Source organism: Urocampus carinirostris, chromosome 2, assembly GCF_059441175.1.
Source record: "Urocampus carinirostris isolate Australia breed hairy pipefish chromosome 2, RoL_Ucar_1.0, whole genome shotgun sequence".
In the NCBI taxonomy this organism is placed as follows: Eukaryota; Metazoa; Chordata; class Actinopteri; order Syngnathiformes; family Syngnathidae; genus Urocampus; species Urocampus carinirostris.
The window spans coordinates 49,349,281-49,372,507 of record NC_142350.1 but is presented as its reverse complement, the minus strand read 5'-3'; the positions used below and the strand labels follow the sequence as shown (position 1 = coordinate 49,372,507).

The following is a 23,227-nucleotide window of genomic DNA, read 5'->3' as shown; positions in this document are numbered from 1 at the left end:
TGAATTTGTGGAGCCTTTTAACATATACCACTGAAGTAGCCATTTTTAAAAGAAAATAAAACAAATTTGTGATGGTCTTTTTTGCATTAGAAAAAATAAAATAATACGATTATTACATTTGATTTCAGAGCACCTTTGGAGTCACAGAAATAAAACCAGACAATAAATACAAAAAAATGAAAACAGTACAGTAAAACAAGGAGAGAGGGGGCTTTTTAGGTATGTAGTTTTTTTCCCCTTTTTTATTTTCTGTATCTAAACAAAAGACCTTGAAGAAAACAATAGTATCCATTTTTGGCAGTTATCTATGTACATTTATGAAGCTTATAAAGAGATTATACATTTTTCAGATGTACAAAATCTTTCCCAGTTTTATAACACCCAAAATAAACTTTTTAAAAATGCATAAAAAATACATTGGCGCACCAGGTAGAAATGGTAGAAATACAATGAGGTAATGATTCTTGTGAATGCTAAGCTACAGTGCCTGGCAAATGTATTGATTTCAAGCCTAAAGCTAAAAAACTGAAAATATTTTCCAAGAATAAACAACTTATAGGACAGAATTGTAAAGTAGAACTAAATAATTCAATTATTTTACATTATATTGACAACAAAAACGATAGAAAAGTAGGTGTTGCAAAAACATTGGCCCCCTGTTCTCTCAGCCCAGCCAATTGACTCCAGAAGCGGGAATGGGATACAAGAAGATGTTGCATCATTTACACATTTCCCGTAGCACTTGTGCGAGAAAGAAAAACGAAATGGAGGGAGCATAAAACGACCTGGCCGTCCCTCTATACAAGGAGAAAACTAATCAGAGATGGAATCAAGAGGGGCTGATGATCACATTGAATGAATACTCGTACTCTGTATAAACCTGCCCTTTATGGAAAAGTGGCAAGAATAAGCCAATTTGGCATTTGCTAGAAGCCACGCGGCTGACGCGAAACACGTTGAACAAAGTTCTCTGGTCAGATGAGACCAACATTATTTTTTTGAGCTGAATGCAAAACGTTACGCTTGGCGCAAAAGTAACACTGCACATCACCCTGGAAACACAATCGCTACTGTCAAACATGGTGATGGCAGCATAGAGTTCTGAGTTTGATTTTCTTCAGCAGGAACTGGAAAGATCATTTGGGTATATAGGAAGATGGATTGAACCAAATGCAGGGCGATTCTTTCATAAAATCTTTTGAAATCTGCAAAAGACCTGAGAACGGGGCACATGTTTGCCTTCCAACAGGACAACTCGAAACGTAAAACAAAATTAAAACCATAGACGGATGTTAGAATAGCGAAGCCAAAGCCCAGACTTCAATATTATTTGAATTTGTGGAAAGAGCTGGAAAATGCAGTGCAAAAAAACAATCACCATCAAACCTTAAGGAACTTGAGCCGTTTTGTAAGGTAGAATGGGCAAATATTTGTCTCAAGAAGTGCAAAACCAGTAGAGACATACCTGAAAACACTGTGATTGCAGCAAAAAGAGGTTGTATAAACATTAACTTAAAATGGGGCCATCATGTTTGCAGAGCCTACTTTTCTTTTTTTTTTTGTAAGCGCAAGATAAAACATTGAATACATTTGAATCATTTTCCCAATTCTGTCTCAGGTGTTGTTGATTACTAGAAAATATTAAAATAGTTTTTATTTACAGGTTAGAAGCTTCAAATATGGCAATATGTCAAAAAGTTATTGAGAAGCCAATATGATCACAAGGCACTGTATGCTAGTTATGCTAAAATAGAGAAGATATTTTCATGTGGACAACATCCCACTAGGTGGCGCTGTTCTGGTGAGGCAAACATTTCCTCCAGGATCCGACAGGAAGCGAAAGGGCGAGAAACAGGAAGCCCCCGAAAATGAGGACGGCTCCCGCCGAGCCCACGCAGGCCGCCGACCACGACATCCCATGATGCAACGGGACCGAGTGGTCGCTAGCGAGCAGGGCCAGCACCGATCGGTGGAAAGTCAGCACCGATACCAAGACCAGGACACCTGCAGGGGGCGGGGTTTCGAATCAAAACTCTTACCGATCGGCTAAAGGTAGGAGTGAGGTTGCACCTGATAGGACGAAGCAGAAAGAGGCGGGCTTCAAGAAGAAGGACACGCCTTTGCTGAGCGTCATGACGATGCAGATGGAGCCCGTCACCATCAAAGTTAGGCTGAGGAGAGCTAAAATGGACGTCGCTAGGCTCAAATCTAGGACATGGGAAAAGGGAAGACCATACAACAGAATCAGACTAAGGGGGATATAAATATTACAAAAGCTGGCTTGGTGTTCTTGGGGTATTTTTCATGCTTCGTATGCGAGAGGTCCCGGGTTCAACTCTCGAATGAGCCCCGCTTTAGTAGTTATGCACACTTTTTCCGATAAAGTTTTTAAGAGCCTCCTGTCACAAGGGCTGTCATAGTACAAATAAGGAGCCGTAGTTCTTGCAAACTGTGGCTCCTTGGTCCAGGGTGTGATTCTCACGTAAGGTGTGAGAGATCTTGGGTCTTGAGCTCCTCATTAAGTTTAAGACATGCACGGATCAGGTTTTGTGTCTTGGTGTCATAAGGTCCACCATTGAATGTAAAAGGGGGTCATCAATGATATCTCAAACGTCTTGTTGGTCTAGGGCTATGATTCTTGCTTTGCATGTGAGATGTACTATGCTTAACTCCTTAATGAGCCCATCTTTCAGTCATGGGCATATAGAGCTTTTTGACCTCCTGTGATAGGGTCCACCATTGGATGAAAAAGGGGATATATATATAATATGATATGTGTCTTGTTGGCCGAGGGGTATGACTCTTGCTTAGGGTGCGAAACTTAAATTTTACGTCTAGCAACCGTCATTGGACAGAGGGATAGTTTTTGTTATTGCAGCACTTGCTGTACTGCTTCATTTGAGAATCACTGGCCAAAGGGTATAATTTTAACTTGGGGAGCGAGAGGTCTCAGGTTCAACTCCCGGATGAATCCCTTTATGTGATCTGGATATGCACTGATCAAGATTTGAACTCCTGTCATTGGGTGCACGATTAGATGAAAATAACCCGCATAATGTGCCCCTTATCTGGACAACCAAAAGAGTGCCAATAAAATTAGCGTGCATTTAGAAAAATAATACAGTCTCTTTTTGATTATTTCAAGTCAATAAAATCACATTAATGCAAAGTTTGATGTCTGTGCAAATGTCAAACAAGTCAGTGCATAGGTAAAACACAGCAGCATCCTCCTCTCTCTTTTGATACCAAAAGCAGCCATTCTCGGGCCTAAGCAATAGAACAGGACAGGGGGATTCAGAACTTAATCGGTGCACGTCCAAAACATAAGGTAGGGCTCATTCGGGAGTTGAACCAAGGCCCTTTCAAACCCGAAGCAAGAATCACACTCCTAGACCAACACAGTCCAAAATATATAAAAGTCCAACTTAATTGGGGTGTAATGTCTTTAAGTGACAGCTTAATCGATTTGGCTTTGTGCTGTCCGCTGCCAACATTTTTAACATAGCAATCAGTCCGCTCTTTGCTCGTCTTCCCTCAATGTTCACAGTCAAGCCTCAACTTCCTCGTCTTAGCATTCGGGATCGGGAGAAAACGTTTGTTTTTCTCTTCACTGTCTCCGTCCGCCTGTCTGTGTTAAGTATTCTTTCATGCTGTCAATTGAGGGTCCACTCCACATCGTGTGAAGACCTCATACTCAATGCTCTTACTCTGTGCTATACTGAGGCAAAATGTAAACAAAACACACAGCCAAGAGAGCGCCACTGCTCCAATTGTGTAGTGGAGGTGTAATTGCACTTGATTCTGAGAAAAAAAAGAAGAAAGTTCCGCGATGTCAAAAGCTCCCCCACGCCCATGGGAGGAGCCGGCAGACCATTGTGCGGGGAGAAGATGGCCAATAGGAGAGAGCTAAAGGACTTGAGAAGAGGGCTTCCCAGAGACTCCAACGACACCAATTCGGCCGTTTTCGATGGAGTACACTTAGTTAAATTGTTAATGAAATTAAATCTGCCCCCGTGTGGAAATGTTGGCTTTCCAGTTCATCTTTTCCGCCAAGAAACGAGCGCGCATAAATTGTTGGGTGAATGTAGGTTGTGTTTGGTTAATGGAGTCGGATAACTCATTCGAACAATTTGGTAAATGGTACATTTTGAGATTTAATTCCCAACATCACTTAAAGTGGAAGTGGTCTGTTTGAACTCAGGGACCTCTAATACCCAATAGGAGAATCATACCTCCTGGACCAACAGGCCACACATTTTAAGCTTTATGGCCCTTAATTTTTGCAGTGGTGTTCTGTGACAGAAGGTTTCAAAATTCGATCAATGAGTATCCATGAGCTTCAGGGGAGCTCACCAGGGAGTTAAACCCAGAAAGTCTCACTACTGCCTTTTCCAGCAGCTGCCCTGTTGTTTTATTGTCTGCTCCTATCTTCGGTGTTTTTTCTTCCCGTTTTGACAACTACACTATGGATTACTTCTATCCTATGGACATGGGTTTTAACGCACAAGAAATGCGTGTATTCAAGGAATTTCAACTCCTTGCCCTGAAGATTTCTCGTGCCGGCGTGATGAAGGGGCCCATCGTGGAGGAAAAGCCGGAGCTAGCGAAGCGGCTAGCGGCGTTATAAGTCTTCGGTACCATCCGTAATCATGGTAAATGCGAACTCACGACCAAATAAGATCATCGAGTGCTGGTGGAAAACATCGAAGCGCACAGGGAGCGCAGTTGCTGTGTTTTGCGGAAACGTGGCTCACGTTTAGCATTCCGGACACTAACGTGTAGCCACCCGGAGCTACCCGGAGCAATCCGGCTTCAACGCCGCTAAACAGAGACACGAAAGCCGGGGAGAATCGGAGAGGAGGCGGACTTGCTAACACGAGGTGGTGTATCCCTGGATTTTCACAAAGAAAAGTTTTCCATCTGCCGCAGGGATGTCGAATTTTTGGACTGGCGTGACGTCATCCACTTCGCTACAAGCACCCCTAGGGCATCATGTTCATCTGTTAATAAACATCAGGGTAGACTGCTGGAAGTGTGAATTTCCCTACGGGGATGAATAAAGTATCTATCTATCTATCTATCTATCCAAGGCGAGAATAACACCCCTTTTACCCACGTGCCACATATCCCAAGATTTATGGCCCATTCAAATGTTGAAACGGTCGAACCTAGGACCTGTTAGTGTGCGGCTCATCAGCCGAGAGGCTCGATTCTCTGTTTTTGGCTTGATGCAAACCGCACCGTAGTGTGCCGCCCATTTGGCGCAACTTGAGAGGGATTTTCTTGGCAGGTGAAAGCGTACAGGTGCGCCTCCAGCATGAAACTGTGCCCGTGTCGCCTGCCCCACTTACTGCCACCTACCTCACGGAAAATGACCCCATTTTCAAAATCAAAACATAAATGTATTTGTGTTTGGACTTACTCTTGTTGGTGGTCTTCTTAAAGACAACGGCGTTTTCCCCCGAGGTGAAAATTTTGAAGTAGGTGCAGTTGGATTCTGGAGGCGGAACGGAAAGTTTGAATGCAACGTACAGTACATGCATGCGTGCACATGTGCTTTCCATGCATCCATGCGCACACTATTGTCCTTCCAGGCGTCGGTGCTATTTTTAGCTAGCCTAGTGTTGAGGCGCTTCAAGACTGCACATATGGTACTGCCAAGTGTAATAAGAGGTACTTATGTTGCATTACTGTACTTCAGACATTTTCACAGATAATTTACAGCAATATAGCTATATAGGTGGGCAACTATTTGGAGTGGCGGGCAGCATTGGGTTGAAAAATTGGTTAGATAGATCATTGCCATCTCTCCAATTTTTCCACTTATGAATAAATACACATGCAGACATTAACATGTAATATTTCTTCATATTTGTTTTAAAATAGATTAGTTGCCGTTTTAGTATTACAGTAGTTGTATTTTGTTTTAGTATAGTTGTCTGCAGTAAGATTTTGCTAGAATTTCTGTAATATTTTCTAGTATTACGGTACTTTTATTTTTATGGTATTTCCGAAGTACAGTGTACTTTTTTTGCAGTAATACCATAGTAGAATTTCTGTCATTTTTTTGTAGTACCGTAAATTCCGGACTATAAGCCGCTACTTTTTTCCTTAACTTTCAAACCTGCAACTTATTCAGTCATGCGGCCAATTTATGTAATTTTTCTAACGGCCGCCAGCGGCGCTCGAGTGTTGCTACCATTAACTGCCCTGTCAAAGCTATATTATTATTATTAAAGCTTTGAAAACTCTCTCGGTGTACCGTCTTTCTTTGTAAATATGTGTAACCCATGTATAATATGTATTTGCAACTGTATATTTTTGTAATGTATTTATTTGTATTAATTTTAGACACTTATTCTGATATGTTTTGCAAGTGTGAACGAAAAATGAGGGGCGAAACAAACGCAGGGTGCTGAGTTTAAGTGGGGACCGCTAAAGGTGAGGGACAGACAAGGAAAGAAGAAGGGGTAAAAAGTTGGTTAGAGAAAAAGTTGCGTCAGTAAATATGTTCATCTGATATATTTTTCCCACCCTTACTTTTGGAAGTATACACTTTTTTTCTTGGATTACCTTTAACGGGACCCGGACTCTGCAGGTCTGCATCAAACCTTAAGTACCGGTATCATTTTCCGTTCATTTTGCCGGCTGTGATTTTTGGACTGTGGACTTTAATGAAGGACATAATGAAATTGTGAATATGCGTGATTGCTATTAAGATTTTCGAGAAGGGTTGTTCAAACCTCACATTGTGTTTGCTGTTAAAAACGTCATATTGAATTATAATATTGTGAATGTACTTAATTGCTGTTGAGATTGTCATGATTGTTTTCTGTTATTAGTGTCAATAAATTTGTTCAAACCAAAAAAATATAGTTTCAATGAGTCGGCATGTGATGGTCAGGTCAGGACTGAATACATTATGCTCAGTTATTTCGATTGATTTTTGCAATCCGGAGATGGAATAAGAGCTTGCTCTGTCCACTCCACGCATCGGCCCGGTATTGCAGTACCTCCGGGAACGGTGCATTCGCAATGATCGCAGCAAGGCTTTAAGGCTAGGACCTTAGCTTGGCCATTTGGCTGAGAGTAAGAGTCCCGGCTCCTTGGCTTTGTAGCGTATTATGAACTGACCAATAACGGATAATAGAACAATAACCCTTAAAAAATCCCTCCCCCCCACATATACTTTCAATCGCGGGACTTGAAGTCGGGTTTGGGTTAATTTTGTGTTTGTGTTACATGTTTAAATGTGGGCGGATGCGGCTTATATACAGTGCGGCTTGTGTATGTACAAAATCGGTTTACCTCTTAAAATATGGTAAGTGCGGCTTATGATCAGGTGCGCTCTATAGTCCGGAATTTACGGTATGTCCAAAGGATTTGTGTTGTATATCAGTAGAATTTCTGTAGTTTTACTATAGTTGTATTTTTGTTGTAATTCTGTCGTAATATATCTGTAGTAGTATTTTTTATCATAATATTACTGAATACTGTAGTGGATTTCTGTAAAATATTTTTTAAGTATTCAATAGTAGTATTTTTGCAGTATTTCTTTAATATATTTGAAACGGTTGTAATATTTTTGTGGTATTTTGGTTGTAATATTTTTGTAGTAGTACATGTAACTTAGTATTATTGTAGTAGTATTTTTTTAAATTAAAGCAAAATTATATATTAGGTCCCTGTCTAAGGAATACATTTGATTATTAGTTTTGTAGTATTTCAGTAGTACTATTTTTATTGTAGACACACAAAGGGACAACCGGGACTAAGTTGGCACCAAAAACATTTTTTTTAATTGATTTATGATTGACTATAATCTAGAGCAATTTGCGATCCCCACCTCACAGATTATTTTCATATCCCAGGGGTTTACTGTATATGTATGGTTGGTTGGTTGGATCCATTATCCACTAGGGTCATAGATAGACCATTTCCTGTGGTGTGTCTTGGGCAAGTGCAGCCTGGTGGCACCCATCCCTCTCCAGGCCAACAAATGTTTCCGACTGGTTTCGATGTTTTTTAAGTAACCATATTATTTTGTTACCCATCACATAAGGAGTCAAAAATAATAATTACATTATATTGTTTTTCATTTAACTTCTCTCTCCGGAGTTTATTTCAATGAAATTATTCCCTCCGTAAAACTACTGACATTGTATATTCTTGACCACACGTATAACCTGAAAAAAAATCTTACGAAGTATCAAAAAACGGAAAGAGAAAGTTGGAGATGGCTCCAAAAAGGAGAAGCGCAGATGGGAGGAGGCGCTGCAGAAGTAAGAAGCAAGCCACAGATGGAAGAGGCGGAGGTTGACGGAAGCGAAGGACGGGGGCAACATGGGGAGTTGTTAATACTGCATCAGACCTGTTCTCCCTTGGTCCCTTGCTGTCCCACTACCTCATTGGCTTTCCACTATATTTAGACAAATACCTTGAAGTAGACAGATTCCGAGCGGCTTCCCAGGCACATAGTGACAACTTGCACCTACTGAGTGTGACACGCACATGCACAATGCCCCCCTCCTGCATCCTCAATACACACATGAAAGATACTCATTAGCTTATTTGCGCTCTTGCTCACTCAGACACATATTGCAATCAGCTCACAAAACTGTTGCTTTTCTGCCGCCAAACCAACAAGGCCAGCCATCTGCTAGTGACATGAGGGTAAAAATGAGTGTCAAGTTAAAAACATAACTAAGTAAGCCTTAAATAACAATGTTTTACGCTGCTGACACAAGAGTATGCAACATAAATCGTTGCAACTTAAAAACAACAAAATAACTCATAAGAAGCTATATCGTCTGTCAGGGGCTTAAGAGCGTTCGACTTAAATGATCTCAAGTTAAAAAGATGACAAAATAAGGCAAAAAAAAAAAATGTGCCGTTGAAACAAGGAACTGCAGATAAAATTGTCAAAATAAGCCCAAAAAAGCAATAGTTTCCCCCAATGGCACGAGGGCTTGCGACTAAACTTGCGTGTTAAAACATAAAAAAAAAATAAGCAACAAAGAGCTATATTTTGTGCTGGTGTTTCGAGGGCGCACGACTTCAATTGACACAAGTTATAAACAACAAAATAAACCATAAAATACAATCGTTTCTACTAGTGGCACAAGGGCATGTGACTAAAATTGTCTCAAGTTAGAAACTGGACAAAATAGGCCGTAAAAACCTACATTTTCCATTGATAGCTTGGGGGCATTCGAGTGAAATGATCTTGTCAAAAACATGACAAAATAAGGCATAAAAAAGCAATATCTGCAATTGGAACGAGGACATGCAAATGAAATTGTCGAAAGTTAACAACCTGAATAAAATAAGCCAATCAAAGCAATAAAAACTAGGGTTGGGAATCGATTGAAATAAATGAACTAATTAATCTCAGTTTTGAAATAAATTGATCACGATTTATCGCGATTAATGTATTAAATCCAGATTTTACTAAAATGTTAAATAAGTTAATAGCAAAATTCCTTTGGCAAAACAAGAAACCTAGAATAAAATACAAAACCCTGTTAGCTCCTAAAGAAAAGGGGGGCCTAGACCTACCCAATATTAAATATTACTATTGGGCAGCTCAAATTAAAGCACTCATCTTGTGGATTACAACAGACAAAGATGCGATATGGGTGGACATGGAGCAACGCTCTTGTCCAAATATGCTGGTGGAATCGTTACCATACATATCAGTCACGAGGTGGAAGAAATTAAAAATCCAGAATGAATGGATTAAGGGAACTATTAAAACTTGGTCAACTATACAAAAAAAATTAAAAATATCAAGATCTGTGAATAGGGCTACCAAAATAGCGAAAAATCCAGACTTTAAACCTGGGGGTATGGAGGTAGGGTTTCAAAAATGGGCCCAAAAAGGACTGATGTTGATTACCCAAGTATTGGAAGCACAGGCAATGAAATCATTCGAACAACTCCAACAAGAGTTTGACCTACCCAGAAATGATTTTTACAAATATTTGCAACTAAGGCATTACCTCCAGAAACACGAGGAATGGGGGAAAATATGTAAGGAGCCAACTAAGGTAGAGGAATTATTAATATCGTATACAAAAGGACAATCAATAAAGGGGGTTATATCAAAACTATATAAAGCCCTGAGAATGGATCTCAGTAATGAGGACATGGCAGTTAAGGAAAAATGGGAACAAGAAACTAATGTAGCGATAAAAGACAACGAATGGGAAAAAACATTGAAAGAGGGACACAAAATAACCAACAGCCCGACATGGAGGGAGTTTGAATGGAAAGTAAAAATGCGATTCTTCTATACACCCTCTATCACTTCAAAATATAAAAATACCTCAAATCTATGTTGGCGTAACTGTGGGGGGGGGTCGGAGACTTTACGCATATTTTCTGGAATTGCCCTGTAATATTAAATTTTTGGAGAAGTATCCAGAGAGAAATAAAATTAATCACGGGCTGGGAGTTGCGGTTGGACCCAAAGGCTTACGTAATAGGAATTTTGCCAGAAGAATTACTATCTGGTCAACAGAAATATATACTAAGGGTAATGCTTCTGGTAGCAAAGAAAATGATCACAGTGTCCTGGCTGAAACCACAACCTCCTGACATAAAACAATGGAGAGACAAATTAAAGCAAATGTACATTATGGAAAAAATCACTGCAAGACTTCAACTGAAACTTGACCAATTTGAGAAAAGATGGAAGCCTATCACACAAATTTTACTTGATGTCTAAACACCTCCCCCTATTTATTATGTCCGTTGTTGTTGTTTTTTTTTTTTTTTTTTTTTTTGGGTGTATATTTTGATTTATTATTTTATATATATGCATGTATATATATATATATATATATATATATATATATTTCTTTTTGTATGGATGTATTGTATGAACATTTATTCTTCCTTTCTATTAATAGTATTTTTTTTCTTCTTTGTTGTTTCTTCTGTTATTTATGAGTGTGTCAAGTGTATATATTTTGTGTTGATGTATGATGGAGGAATCAAACCTCTGTCAAAATTGGTGTGAGAAATAAAAAGTTAAAAAAAAAAATCCAGATTTTACAAATGGCAATAAATATGAGAAAAATATGAATAGAAAAATAAGATTACATTTATGATGCCAAATGGTATATACCAAGTGCAGTTAACGTGCATACAGACTGTAATGTTAATATATTCAAGTACTTTATGTCAACACTGTTGAACTGTAAATTTGCTGTAAAGCTGTCAGAAATATTCAAACAAAACATGCATGCCAAGTAAAGGAAAAGTGCGTAAAGTTTGTGGTGTTAAAGACAAATTATCCAGAAACAAAATATTGAAGTTCTTTATGTAAACATTGTAGTATGTCCTCCTCTTGAACCAAACTGATCCAAGGTTGTTTGTGGAGGTCCGCTGTCCGACTCTAACACCGCAGCAGGGTGCTTGGCTTTCGAGTGATACACCAGGAAAGAAGTGCTCCGAATGTGAGTAAATTTAGCTTTTAAAGCATATATATCACTTTCGCCTTGTCAATATTTCCATCGGGCAATGTTTTAAAGCAAAAACTCTCTGCCTAAAAGTGTGTCTTTTGCTACGCTACATTAGCCTCAGAAAAGGGAAGTGACTCTTCTTCGTTTGTTAGAGCAGCGCGGCTTGACATCCTAGAGTGTGCCCCGGGCAGAATTTTAATTGTTACATTAATATATTTAAAAAATCATAACGCAAATCGTTAACGCGACATTTTTCCCAGCCCTAATAAAAAGATAAAATAAGCATTGAATATTTTCTGCTGGTGGATTGAGGGTGTGCGACTAAAATTGTTGTCCGTTAAAAACACAACAAAATAAGCCAGAAAAAGCTTATTTTTCCGCCATAATAATTACATGCCATTGGAACGAGGACGAGGCTGCATGACTGGCTGGCAACCAGTTCAGGGTGTCCCCTGCTCACTGCCCGAAGATAACTGGGATGGGCTCCAGCACCCCCGCGACCCTACTGAGGATAGGCGGTGCAGATAACGGATGGATGGATGGAACGAGGATGTGCAAATAAAATTAAAAACCTGAGAAAAACATACGTAAAAAGGAAAACCTTATCTAAGTGTCAGGGGGCCTTGTGACTAAAAATTGTCTAAACATAAAAAGCAATATCTTCTGCTGTTAAAATGAAGGCTTGCAAGTAAAACTATTTGCAAGTTACATAACAGAATAAGCCATAAAAGCAATATTTTCTTAATAATTTTGCAGTGTCGTTCCTCTTTAGCAATTGAATGACGACGCACATATAGCTGCATTAAATTTGACCTAGTAACATGTACGAGTGTACGACCAGCGCTCACATTTTGTATCCGGTTTTGGACTTTCACTTTTAAGCTCAGAATATTCTCTAATAACTCCGATAACTTTCAAATATTTCATGTAGGTTTACAGACAGCTTTATAGGAGCATCGCTATGACAACCTTGCGTTTATTTTCCATGTCTATAAGCGGTGGATGCGGCTCATGTTATACAAGCACGGCGTCGGTGCTCATTTCAGCGTTCAGAGTTGTTTTCAAGGCGGGTACACGGACGATCTGTATCCCTTGTAAAACGTCGCGTTGCTATTAAAAGCTTAAGTCAAAGGGCAAACTGATTTATTTTTTTTTTTTTCGTGGAAATGTATCATGCAGTGCTAGGGTTGGTATCGGCGCCATTTCACAACGTACACGTTATTTTCTATGCTAGTGCAGATACGGATGCTCATTACAGATTACTTTTTTTCAGACTCATATCTATACGAGTGTAAAATACTTTGAGTTTTGGAGTTTCCGTTTAGTAGAAAATAATGCTAGTTGTGTATGAAAGGAAAGTGTTTTTTTCTAGCATACAAGATTAAGCTCGGTTTAGCCATAGAAATGAATGCAATTGCGGCCACGACTCATTATCCCCGGGGGACTATTAGTGAGAGCAGGGCATGGCAAAGTGCATTGTTTTTCTGGTTAGGGCCACTGAAACGTACCATTGTAGCCCCCCTAAAACAATTGCACTGTTTTGGCCACAATCTATTATCTCCAGTCGACTATTGCTGAAATCAGTGGCTGAGAGATCAAACTTGGGTCATGAGTGGTGGCTCTTTTTTCCATTCTTTGCGGTAAAAATTACTGCACTGTTTTGGCCACGATCCATACTCCCCTGTTGACTATCGATAAAGTATATTTGTATCATTCGTGGCGGCTTTCTTTCTATTCGTTCCTGCCTAAAAGGAACAATACCATTGTGACCATGATCATTAGCCCTGGTCAACTATTGCTGCAAGAAGGGGCTGGAATGATACATGTAAATCAGGCGCTACTTCATGGATTTTCACATATCGTAGGGGGGTTCTGGTCCCCATCAAATGCGATAAACGAATTAATATAGGATAAGGCAACCACTAAAACGTCATGCCAGTTAGAAAACACTTATCGCTGGTGAGTCATTTTCAGAACCTGTTTGCGGGCTACTCAGGTGACCTACCAGGCCCGACATTAGAGACCCCTGATTTACAGTAAGGCTCAATTGATATTGATAATAAAATTTGAAAACGTAAAGGAAGTAGTTTGTGGACGCCAGAACCACATTAAAGCTTTCAATCAACAGTGGCATCTTAGCCTCACCTCCCCGTAGTTGAGCGGGGCCACAACTGGCCCTTTCGGGGTCAACGTCAGCCACCCACAGGGTCCGCACACAGGCCTTCCACAGTCCGTAATGCGCCAACTGGCACGTATGGTTTCCGCCAAAGTCTTTGGGTTGCGCCAACTCCACCCAAAACTCGGTGCACACGCCTAGCACGGTTAGGGTGATGCCCACTGCGCACACCAGGAAGGCTAGCTTGATCTTGCCGTCCTGGCTGTCGCTCATCTTTTGGCTCCGCCTCTGGGTCCGCCCTCCCTTCAGGGCAGCCAATCCGCCGCCTGGCCCCAGGCGGGGCTCGTCGTCCTGTGATACCAGGAAGTTGCTCCACATCTCGGTCGGACGGGTTCGAGAGGGAGCGCTTGCTAGCAGGGACGCAATCTTGGAGCTTTATTAAAAGGAGGAGTTGGAAAACAACAAAGACCAAAAGTGTTAATTTTGAGATACACAATTTTATTGTTAGAAAGCTCTAGAAGCTCAAAATTATATTATCTTGTTATCAAGACTAAGAAGACAAGGCTTTTTTGGGGCATTTAAAAAGATTATGCTAGTTTTTAGGCATGGATCTAGGTAGTTTTGGCATGACAACGCTAATTCTGGGAATGAAAGTTTTCAAAGTAGAAGTACTGCAATGTTTACCATGGAATTTTTTGATGCCCCTAACCAACGGTGACTGAAACAACACAGAACCTCTGAAAAACAACCAAAAATACATCTTAAAATGTGTACAGTATAACAAAAACAGTAATATAATAAGTCTCTGAATATTGGCATTTAGGAACACAAAGTGATAAGCTTTGAGGGACTGATTCAGATTCTTCTGTCGGTGACAGACTATTCACAAGCCATTAATGGAACCATTAATATAAATAAGTCCAAATAAGGATTAATTTCCTGCTTTGACTCATTTTTAATATGCCCTTTTTGTCTTCCGTAATGCAATCTCTCTTAAGCTGTTCCTGTGCGCTGAGGCAGTCCCCCCAACGCCTCCCTCCTTGCTCAGAATATAAAAACACTCATATTAACCTATCAACCAATTAACCAAAAGTTGGGGGGGGGGGTTGTTTTACAAGTTTGAGACCCTGGCATTCAGTCATAATTTTTATATGGTATAGGCTCCACTGTACTGTGTATGCTAGAAATCAAAGCTAGTTCTCAGCGTAGATGAAGATGCCACTATATTTCATGACCAAGTTACTGCTAGTTTCCCACGTAAAAAAAGATAAGACTAGTTTCTGATTAGAAAACAGCTCTAGTTTTAGACATAGGAAAGAAGGTTTTTGACATAGTAGTCAATGCTTGTTTTCTACTTTGCCCTAATGTAGGTTTTAGTTTGGGGTATGGTGTAATAATAGTCTGTAGTTTGCAATCATCTGTGGTCTGTGCAGCCCTTTGAGACTCCTTGTGATTAAGGGTGTCACAAATAAACATGCCTTGACTACATAGAAAAAGGCACAAGTTTATCTCATCTCATCTCATCAGCCGTACCGCTTATCCTCATTAGGGTCGCGGGGGGGCTGGAGCCCATCCCAGCCATCTCCGGGCAGTGGGCAGGGGACACCCTGAATTGGTTGCCAGCCAATCGCAGGGCACACAGGGACAGACAACTCATTCACTCATTCACACCTAGGGACAATTTGGACCGGCCAATTCACCTGAAATGCATGTTTTTGGAACGTGGGAGGAAACCGGAGTGCCCGGAGGAAACCCACGCAAGCACGGGGAGAACATACAAACTCCGCACAGGAAGTCTGGAGCTGGATTTGAACCCACGACAGGTTCCCATGACATGAACTGTGCCGCACAAGCGCTAACCACTGCGCCGCCGTGCTCCACAAGTTTATTTGGATTTAATATGACAATGCTAATCATGGGCATAGAAAAATCTAATTTAAGTCTAATTTAAGACATTGAAGTTGATGCTTGTTTTCAAAGAAATGCAAAATGATGCTTGTTTTGGGCATAGAAGAAGCTAGTTTTTGACATAGTAGTTAATGCTGTTTTTTACATAGAGGGTTAGTTTGTATTTTTACATGGAATTTTTACATAGAAGATTACATTAGATTGGCGTAGGATTTCAGTGAAATTGAAGATGTCGCTAATTATAAGTGTAGAGGAAGAAGCCAGTTTTCAACGTAGTAGTCGATGGTGGTTTATTGGCATGGATTAAGCTTGTTTTGGAATAGAAGATGACGACACTAATGATGGGCATAGAACAAGAAGATGGTTTTCCACTTACTTGTCAATCCTATTTCTTAACGAAGATTACGTTACTTTATTAGCATAGAAGATGAAGACGCTAATTGTGGGCAGAGAAATATGAGTTACCTTTCAAAGTAGAAGTTGATGATTATTTTTCACATAGAAGAAGACTCAGCAAAGTTGAAGAGGAAGCTTGCTCTGGACATAGAAGCAGCTAGCTTTCGACGAAGGAGTTGATGTGAGTTTTTTTACAAAGGAGAAGATGAAGGAAGTTTATTGGCATATAAGATGATGATGCTAATCTTTCAAGTAAAAGAAGAAACAAGTTTTCAATGTAGTAGATAATACTACTTTTCTACATTGAAGAAGATAATGCTAGTTAATTGGCAAAGACTTAGCTTGATTTGGCATAGAAGACGCTAACACTAATTGTGGGCATAAAAGAAAAAGCGAGTTTTCCTTGGAGTAGTCAATGCTAGTTTTCTACTTAGAAGAAGATGACACCGCTAATCAAGGATATAGAAACGTAAACTAGTTTTTGGAGGAATATTCGATGCTACTTTTCTACAGAAAAGAGGATGACCCTTGTTTATTGGGATAAGACAAACTAGTTTTTAACGAAGCAGTCAACGCTAGTTTTCTACATAGAATAATTTTCTAGTTTATTGGCATATGTTTAGTTTGTTGTGGCATAGAAGATGACAGTGCTTATCATGAGCATAAAAGAAGCCAGTTTTGTCATAGAACATTTATAGGCATAGAAGAAAAAACTACTTTTTGACGCAGAAGTCGATGCTAGTTTTCTACATAGAATAAGCTGAAGCAACTGTATTGGCATGGAAGTTGATGACGCTAATTATTATTACTATTATTGAAGACACTAGTTTATAGTTTTCGACATGGAAGATGACGCTAGTTTACTGGCATAGATTTTGGCTTAATTTGACATAGAAGATGAAGATAGTTCTGAAAAGGAGAAGTCAGAGATAATTTTTCACCTTGAAGAAGACTCAGGTAGCTTACAGGGATGTTGAAGATGGTGATTGTTTTGGGCATGAAAGAAGAAGCTAGTTTTCAAAGTAGAAGTTGAGGCTAGTTTTTCACACGGAATAAAACAAACATGGAAGTGTAGAAAATGATGTTGTCTTACCCTCCACATGCTAACCAACACACTGTAAAAAAACACAATAAAACTTGGCGTCTACGTAAAAACAAACCCCCCCTTTTTTTATTGTTTGGCCACAGAACCCCGAGTCGTCCCGGGCCAACGAGAATGCGGATCCTGTCTGATCTGAGGGGATAACGCCATGCCGCAAATACTCCCACATATGAGATCCGGGGCTTATCGAGAATTTTCCCTATGTATATCGCAAATTTACACTCACTGACCACTTTAATAGGTACCGTGCTAGTAACAGGTTGGACCACCTTTTACCTTCAGAACTACTTTAATTCTTTGTGGCATAAATTAAAAAAGGTTCTGTAAGTATTCCTCAAAGTCTTTGGTCCATAATGACATGATGGCATCACACAGTTTGCTCAGTTTTGTCAGCTGCCGCTCATGAAACGAACTGGTGACTGGTGGCCATTTGAGTACAGTGAACTCATTGTCATGTTCAAGAAACCAGTCTGAGATGATTCCAGCTTTATGACATGGCGCATAATCCTGCTGAAAGTAGGCCTTAGAAGTTGGTACATTGTGGTCATAAACGGATGGACATGGTCAGCAAAAATACTCATAAACTGTGGCGTTGCAACAATGCTTAATTGGTACCGTGGGGCCAAAGAGTGCCAAGAAAATATTCCCCACACCATTACACCACCACCACCAGCCTGGACAGTTGATAAAAGGCAGGCTGGATCCATGTGTTTATGTTGTCGACGCCAAATTCTGACCTTACAATCCGAATGTTGCAGAAAAAATTGAGACTCATCAGACCAAAAAACGTTTTTCCAATCTTCTATCGTCCAAATTCATTGAGCTTGTGCAAATTGTAGCCTCTGTTTTTGGTTCTTAGCTGAAAGGAGTGGCACCCGGCGTGGTCTTCTGCGGCTGTAGCCCATCTCCTTTAAAGTTCGAAATACTGTTCGTTCAGAGATGCTCTTCTGCCTAATTTGGTTATAACGGGTGGTTATTTGATTTACTGTTGCCTTTCTATCAGCTACAGCCAGTTCTCCTCGGACCTCTAGCATCAACAAGGCGTTTTCTGCATACAGAACTGCCGCTCAATGGATATTTTTTGTGTTCCAGACCATTCTTAGTATACCCTAAAGATGGTTGTGTGTGAAAACTCCAGTCGATCAGCAGTTACTAAAATACTCAGACTAGCCCTTCTGGCACCAACAACCACGCCACGTTCAAAGTCACTCAAATCACCTTTCTTCCCCATACTAATGCAGGAGCTTGTTTTAACCATGTCTACATGCCTAAATGCACTGAGTCGTTGCCATGTGATTGGCTGTTTAGAAATTAAGTGTTGGAGAGATGTACCCAATAAAGTGTCCAGTGAGTATATATATATATATTATATATACACGTGTGTGTCAATGTGTGTGAGAGGGAGGCATTGGGGTCCCTGTGTGAGATTTTCAACAAGGTGACAGCTGACCCTTGCTGGCAGGTGATAATTCAAGCCTTAACTGGAATGTGGTCAGCGCTAATTGACCCCGAGTTGTCTGACGACTTGATCGGGAGCTTTTAATACAGCCAAAGGGCCTCATGGGCAAGATTAGCCTATTCATTAGGAAGAACGGTGACCACATTACGTTTACGTCATTGCGTGGCGGTTCTTGTAATGAGATACGGCAGAGTAAGAATTTTGGCTTTACAGATCGCATATACAGATATAGCCACTTGGCTGCTAGTTTGCTATTGTTATTGTTAGCTGCTCCGTGTAAATAAAGCCTGCTTTGTCCTTCGGTATAAGCCTTTTTTCTACTGTTTCCAACTGCAGCCACCCATGTTAGCCACTGGTTCGCAGAATACAGCCGGCCGCTATTTTTAATGTTAGCTGCTCCGTGTAAATAAAGCTTTCTTTGTCCATCAATTTTGGACTATGTTTCCTACTGTTTCCTTTTAGCCAATCATGTTAACCGAGAATATTAAATGACCATTAAAGCTTTTTTGCCTGCCTACATAAAATACAGTTAGCTAACTAAACACATAGCAAGGTGTCATCTTTTCTCGTTTGTGCTTTCAAAGTAGGAAACCTACCATTTCATTGAAAATAAACCCTGAAAACATTCAGAATTGAAAAAAAAAATTAAATAGATAAATCATATTGGATAACTCCAGCTAGCTTGTAATCTAGTAAGTTGATTAGTTAGATGTTGGTGTTTGTGTTTTTAAAGTTGTAAATATTCTGGTGGAAGGAAAATAAACCACAAATCGTCAAAATAATGGAAGTTGTTTTTCAAACAGATAACTGAATGTTGCAAAACTTAAACAAGCTTTTTATAAAGTTAGCTAGCTAAACACATAGAAAGACGGTTAGTCAGATAAGTCACTTGCTAGAGATTTGCGATATTCAAATTATTTGGGGAAATTTACTTCCGCCAAATTTAAAAAGCTTTTTTTTTTTAACACTTTTTCGATGACTCTTGATTTAGGCAGCATGCCGGATGAGTGGTTAGCACGATCTTGGCACAGTTCTGAGGTCATGGGTTCAAATCCAGCTACCAGTCTTCCTGTGCGGAGTTTGCATGTTCTCCCTGTGCTTGCACTCTGGTTTCCTCCCACATTCCACAAACGTGCATGTCATGTAAATTGGCCGGTCCAAATTGTCCCTAGGTACGAATGAGAGAGTGAGTTGTCCGTCTCTGTTTGCCCTGCGACAGCCTGGCAAGCAGCTCAGAGTGTCCCCTGCCCACTGCCCGATGATTCCTGAGATGGGTTCCAGCACCCCCGCGACACTACTTAGGATAAGCGGTGCAGATAATGGATTGATGGATGGACTTCTGATTGATTTTTGTTGCGTTCATGTTTCAATTTTAAAATGTTTGTATTGGTAACTTTGTAGCTCTTAAGCTCGCTCCAGTTATGTTAATTTGTCTATTTGAAAAGAAACCAATGAACTGTTTTCAATAATTTTATATTTATATTCATTAAATAGCAATGTCCCCTACTTAGAAAACACAAACAAAATTTGACTAATCATCTTTCTTTGTGTTTAGCTAGATGATTTGAAAGCTACTAAACTTGCCCGAATTATGCTAGAATACTGTAGAATAACCTCTGTAACAAACAGTTATTAATTACAATTTTGACAACAGGGTTCCTACAGCTAAAGGCATGTTAAATTTAAGACTTTTATGACTATTTTCATGCCTTTTGAAATGAAATTTAAGACAAAGTCCCCGAAAAAAACAACAACTGAAACAAACAACTCTAAAAACAAATTTCTCTCACACAATATATCATGCCTCATACACATTACCTGGCACACCTTTTAACCAAGGTGAAAAATGATGGTCTGACAGGCATTTCTCATGAAATGTACACTTTCCGGGTATGGACCAAAGTAAAAGCCTCTTTCCAAAGCTGTACATTTTGTCAGTAGACTTAAGACATGATTCTGCACTGAAAGGCCCGAATGAAACCACATCGCCATTTTGACAGTTCCGATATTGTGGTCATGCAATGTTGACACTAAAGTAAATGGGTGAATTATTAAAAAAGACGATTGATAAATGTCACGAAATCTTAATAGTTCAAACAAATATAATTCCTATTACCGTGTTCACATATTTATGACTTTTGAAAATGTGATTAAACATATTATATTTTTGGGAATAATGAATTCAAATCATGTTTATTTATATAGCCCTTTATCACAAGGAGTCTCAAAGGGCTGCACATACCACAAATTATTGCAAACTACAGACTATTATTACACTATCCCTTGATCTAAAACCCACATGAGGGCAAGGAAAAACTCAACATGAGGTAAATGAAGAAACCTTGATAGTGATTTTTTCCTGTCAAGATGTTTTTCTTGTTTCTCAAATAGAATAAGAAAAAAAATGTAAAATAGCAAAATTGTCTTAACTAGCAGGTAGCAGACCATCTCGCTAATTAAGAATATCCAAAGTTGGTCTTCTACCTTCTGAATTGTAGCACTCCTCTTAGGTTGTATACACAATAAAGCGACATCTGGTGGTCATTTGCAAAAAGGCTATCAAAACCCAGCTTTTCAAGGATCCACTGGAACCCTGGATGGTTATGATTTCTATTTCTTTAAATGTAATATTTCCAACTTTGAAATGACAAGCGAACAAAATCGGAGTAATTATTTCATATGTGTTGACCTAGCTAACTTGCTACCAAGCAGGGTTGGGTAGGGTTACTTTAACTGGATTACTTTCAATTACTTTTGGATTACTCCAATACCGAATATGCTAATAAAAGACAAGAGAAATGATGACTCACAACACGTGGTAAGCTTTCTCTCCTGGTTTTGATCTCTTTGATTATCGGCAAAACTAACATAAAATGCGACAGAAACAAAATGAAAATAAATCCAAACAGCTTGCCAACATCATTTTTGCCGTTCCATGTATTCCGTTACTCCCCAAGCCTGCACAAAATGTAGTCATTTTATTCATATTTAGTTTCTTTTGTCTTTTATTAGCATATTTGGTATTGGAGTAATCCAAAAGTCTTGCTCGAGTTATACTATAAATTTCGTTAGTAAACTCTGTCAAAACCCAAATTAAGTTTTTTTTTTTTTTTATCTATGTCTGATTTCTGATTTATTAGTCTTCGATTGGAAGATTTTCAACTTTGAAAATGAACAAAATCTTGATTGTTTCCAACTATGTGTTTGGTGAGCTAACTTGTTAGCTAGCAAGCGAACTCGCGTTATGCTAAAATGTCGTTTTTCACCCAATTTCACCATATTAAGTTTTTCATTTTGGGGGTTCATATTTTTTGAAAACCTGACTCTATATGTGCTATTGTGTAAGTAAATAACGGAATTCTGACCTGTTGTTCGGTGCCGAGTTGAGAAGAAGACGCTTGAAAATCTCAAGCGAGAATGAGCGCACATGGGGGTGTCAGTAAATTGATGGGGGCGGGGGGTGAATAGTAGGAGGGGATACATGGCAGCAATGTTTCCTCTAAACTGCGCGCGTGCGCAATCGCGCACTGCCTGCACATTCTCAGCGCACACGAAAATCTAGACAGCTCACAAAAATCAGGGCTCAAAATTGCTAATTAAGAAGCGAATTAAGTCAAAGTTACAGCGCATGAAGGTAAAAGTACACGAATTTCCCTGACGCTCTTTTCTAAAGCGGTATTTTGAAGCCAATGTCAAAGGAGAACGAAGTTGAGTAAAGTCCGTTTTTTTTCGAGAACCGGCTTCTTCGGCTCGGCTCACTAAAGAGAACCGGCTCTTTCGGGTCCCAAACGGCTCTTCAGGTTGTTTTTGCTTCTTTAATCCCTACACGACCAAATATTGTGTAAAATTGTGCACAAAATGACTCAAAGAAAGGGGGGAAAATAGAACAAAAAGAAAAAAATACATAAAATAAAAAGTAGTGAAAAGCTGAGAAAAAGGAAACAAAATGAAGGGAAAAAAGAAGGAATTTTTTTTAGAAAAAAGCCAGAAACAACGAAAAGAAAGAAACAAAGGGAAAAAAGTAAATAGAGAACAAAAAGAAAAAAGTAACAGTTAGGACAAAATAAACACAATGAGATTTTTTAAAGGAATAAAAAAATAAGTTAAAAAAAAACAGGGAAAAGTATTGTATTGCATTCAAATAATTTCCAATAATAACAAGTCAAAGTTGTTGCCAACATTGTACTTCCACTAAAAAATGTGATTAAATACAGTTGTGTATCGGGTAACTGACTAAATAAGCCCCCAAAAATGTTAGTATTATGCGACAAAAGATACCAGGAAAAAAAAAAAAAGAAAATCTTGTGAAAAAATTGTTGTAAAAACAAATGACGTTTGTAGGCTGTACAACCTTTGCAATAATACATAAGTCAATTCATCCAAAAGTGAAAACAAATTTTGCATTGCCGGAAACTCGGCAAAATGTAACGTGATGTCAAGTTTTGGACATGTTTGATAATGATTTAGTTGCCACACTTGGGATTGCCGTTGCTCACTGTTGTTTCAAGCGTTGCTCACCGACTTTGTGTGAACGCTTAGACCCCTGGAAAATTACAGGGAACATTGCATGGCAGTATCGCAAACTGAGTGGAAAATGGGGAGGGGGGCTGCACACTTTTCTTTAAAAAAAATGTTGGACCACCGTCGAAGTTCCTAATCCGAATTCCGTATCATGCCCGCATGCTGCAATTGCACGTACAAAAGTCATACATGACGCAAGGCGTATGAGTGTGAGCATGCTCCAAAAATATGTCGCTCTGTTTTTGTCACACTTCTAT

General features: G+C 39.4%; 1 protein-coding gene and 1 pseudogene across 3 annotated transcripts; one reads left to right on the top strand and one right to left on the bottom strand.

Moving 5' to 3' along the window:
- Window positions 1–195: 195 nt before the first annotated feature.
- On the bottom strand, window positions 196–21,903 carry cacng6b (calcium voltage-gated channel auxiliary subunit gamma 6b). 3 transcript variants are annotated; one of them, XM_088328011.1, is made up of 6 exons: window positions 21,815–21,901; window positions 15,958–16,045; window positions 13,614–14,017; window positions 5,423–5,497; window positions 2,071–2,208; window positions 196–2,004 (listed from the first exon to the last, which is right to left on the bottom strand). In XM_088328011.1, the coding sequence occupies exons 3-6, from the start codon at window positions 13,960–13,962 to the stop codon at window positions 1,784–1,786; spliced, it is 783 nt and encodes a 260-aa protein (XP_088184137.1). In that variant the 5' UTR covers window positions 13,963–14,017; window positions 15,958–16,045; window positions 21,815–21,901; the 3' UTR covers window positions 196–1,783. The 3 variants fall into 3 exon arrangements, with proteins under 3 accessions (XP_088184137.1, XP_088184138.1, XP_088184136.1); XM_088328012.1 differs by having other exon boundaries at window positions 15,958–16,049; window positions 21,815–21,883; XM_088328010.1 differs by lacking the exon at window positions 15,958–16,045 and having other exon boundaries at window positions 21,815–21,903.
- LOC148372274 (U2 spliceosomal RNA) lies at window positions 6,873–7,035 on the top strand (annotated as a pseudogene).
- Window positions 21,904–23,227: the final 1,324 nt, after the last annotated feature.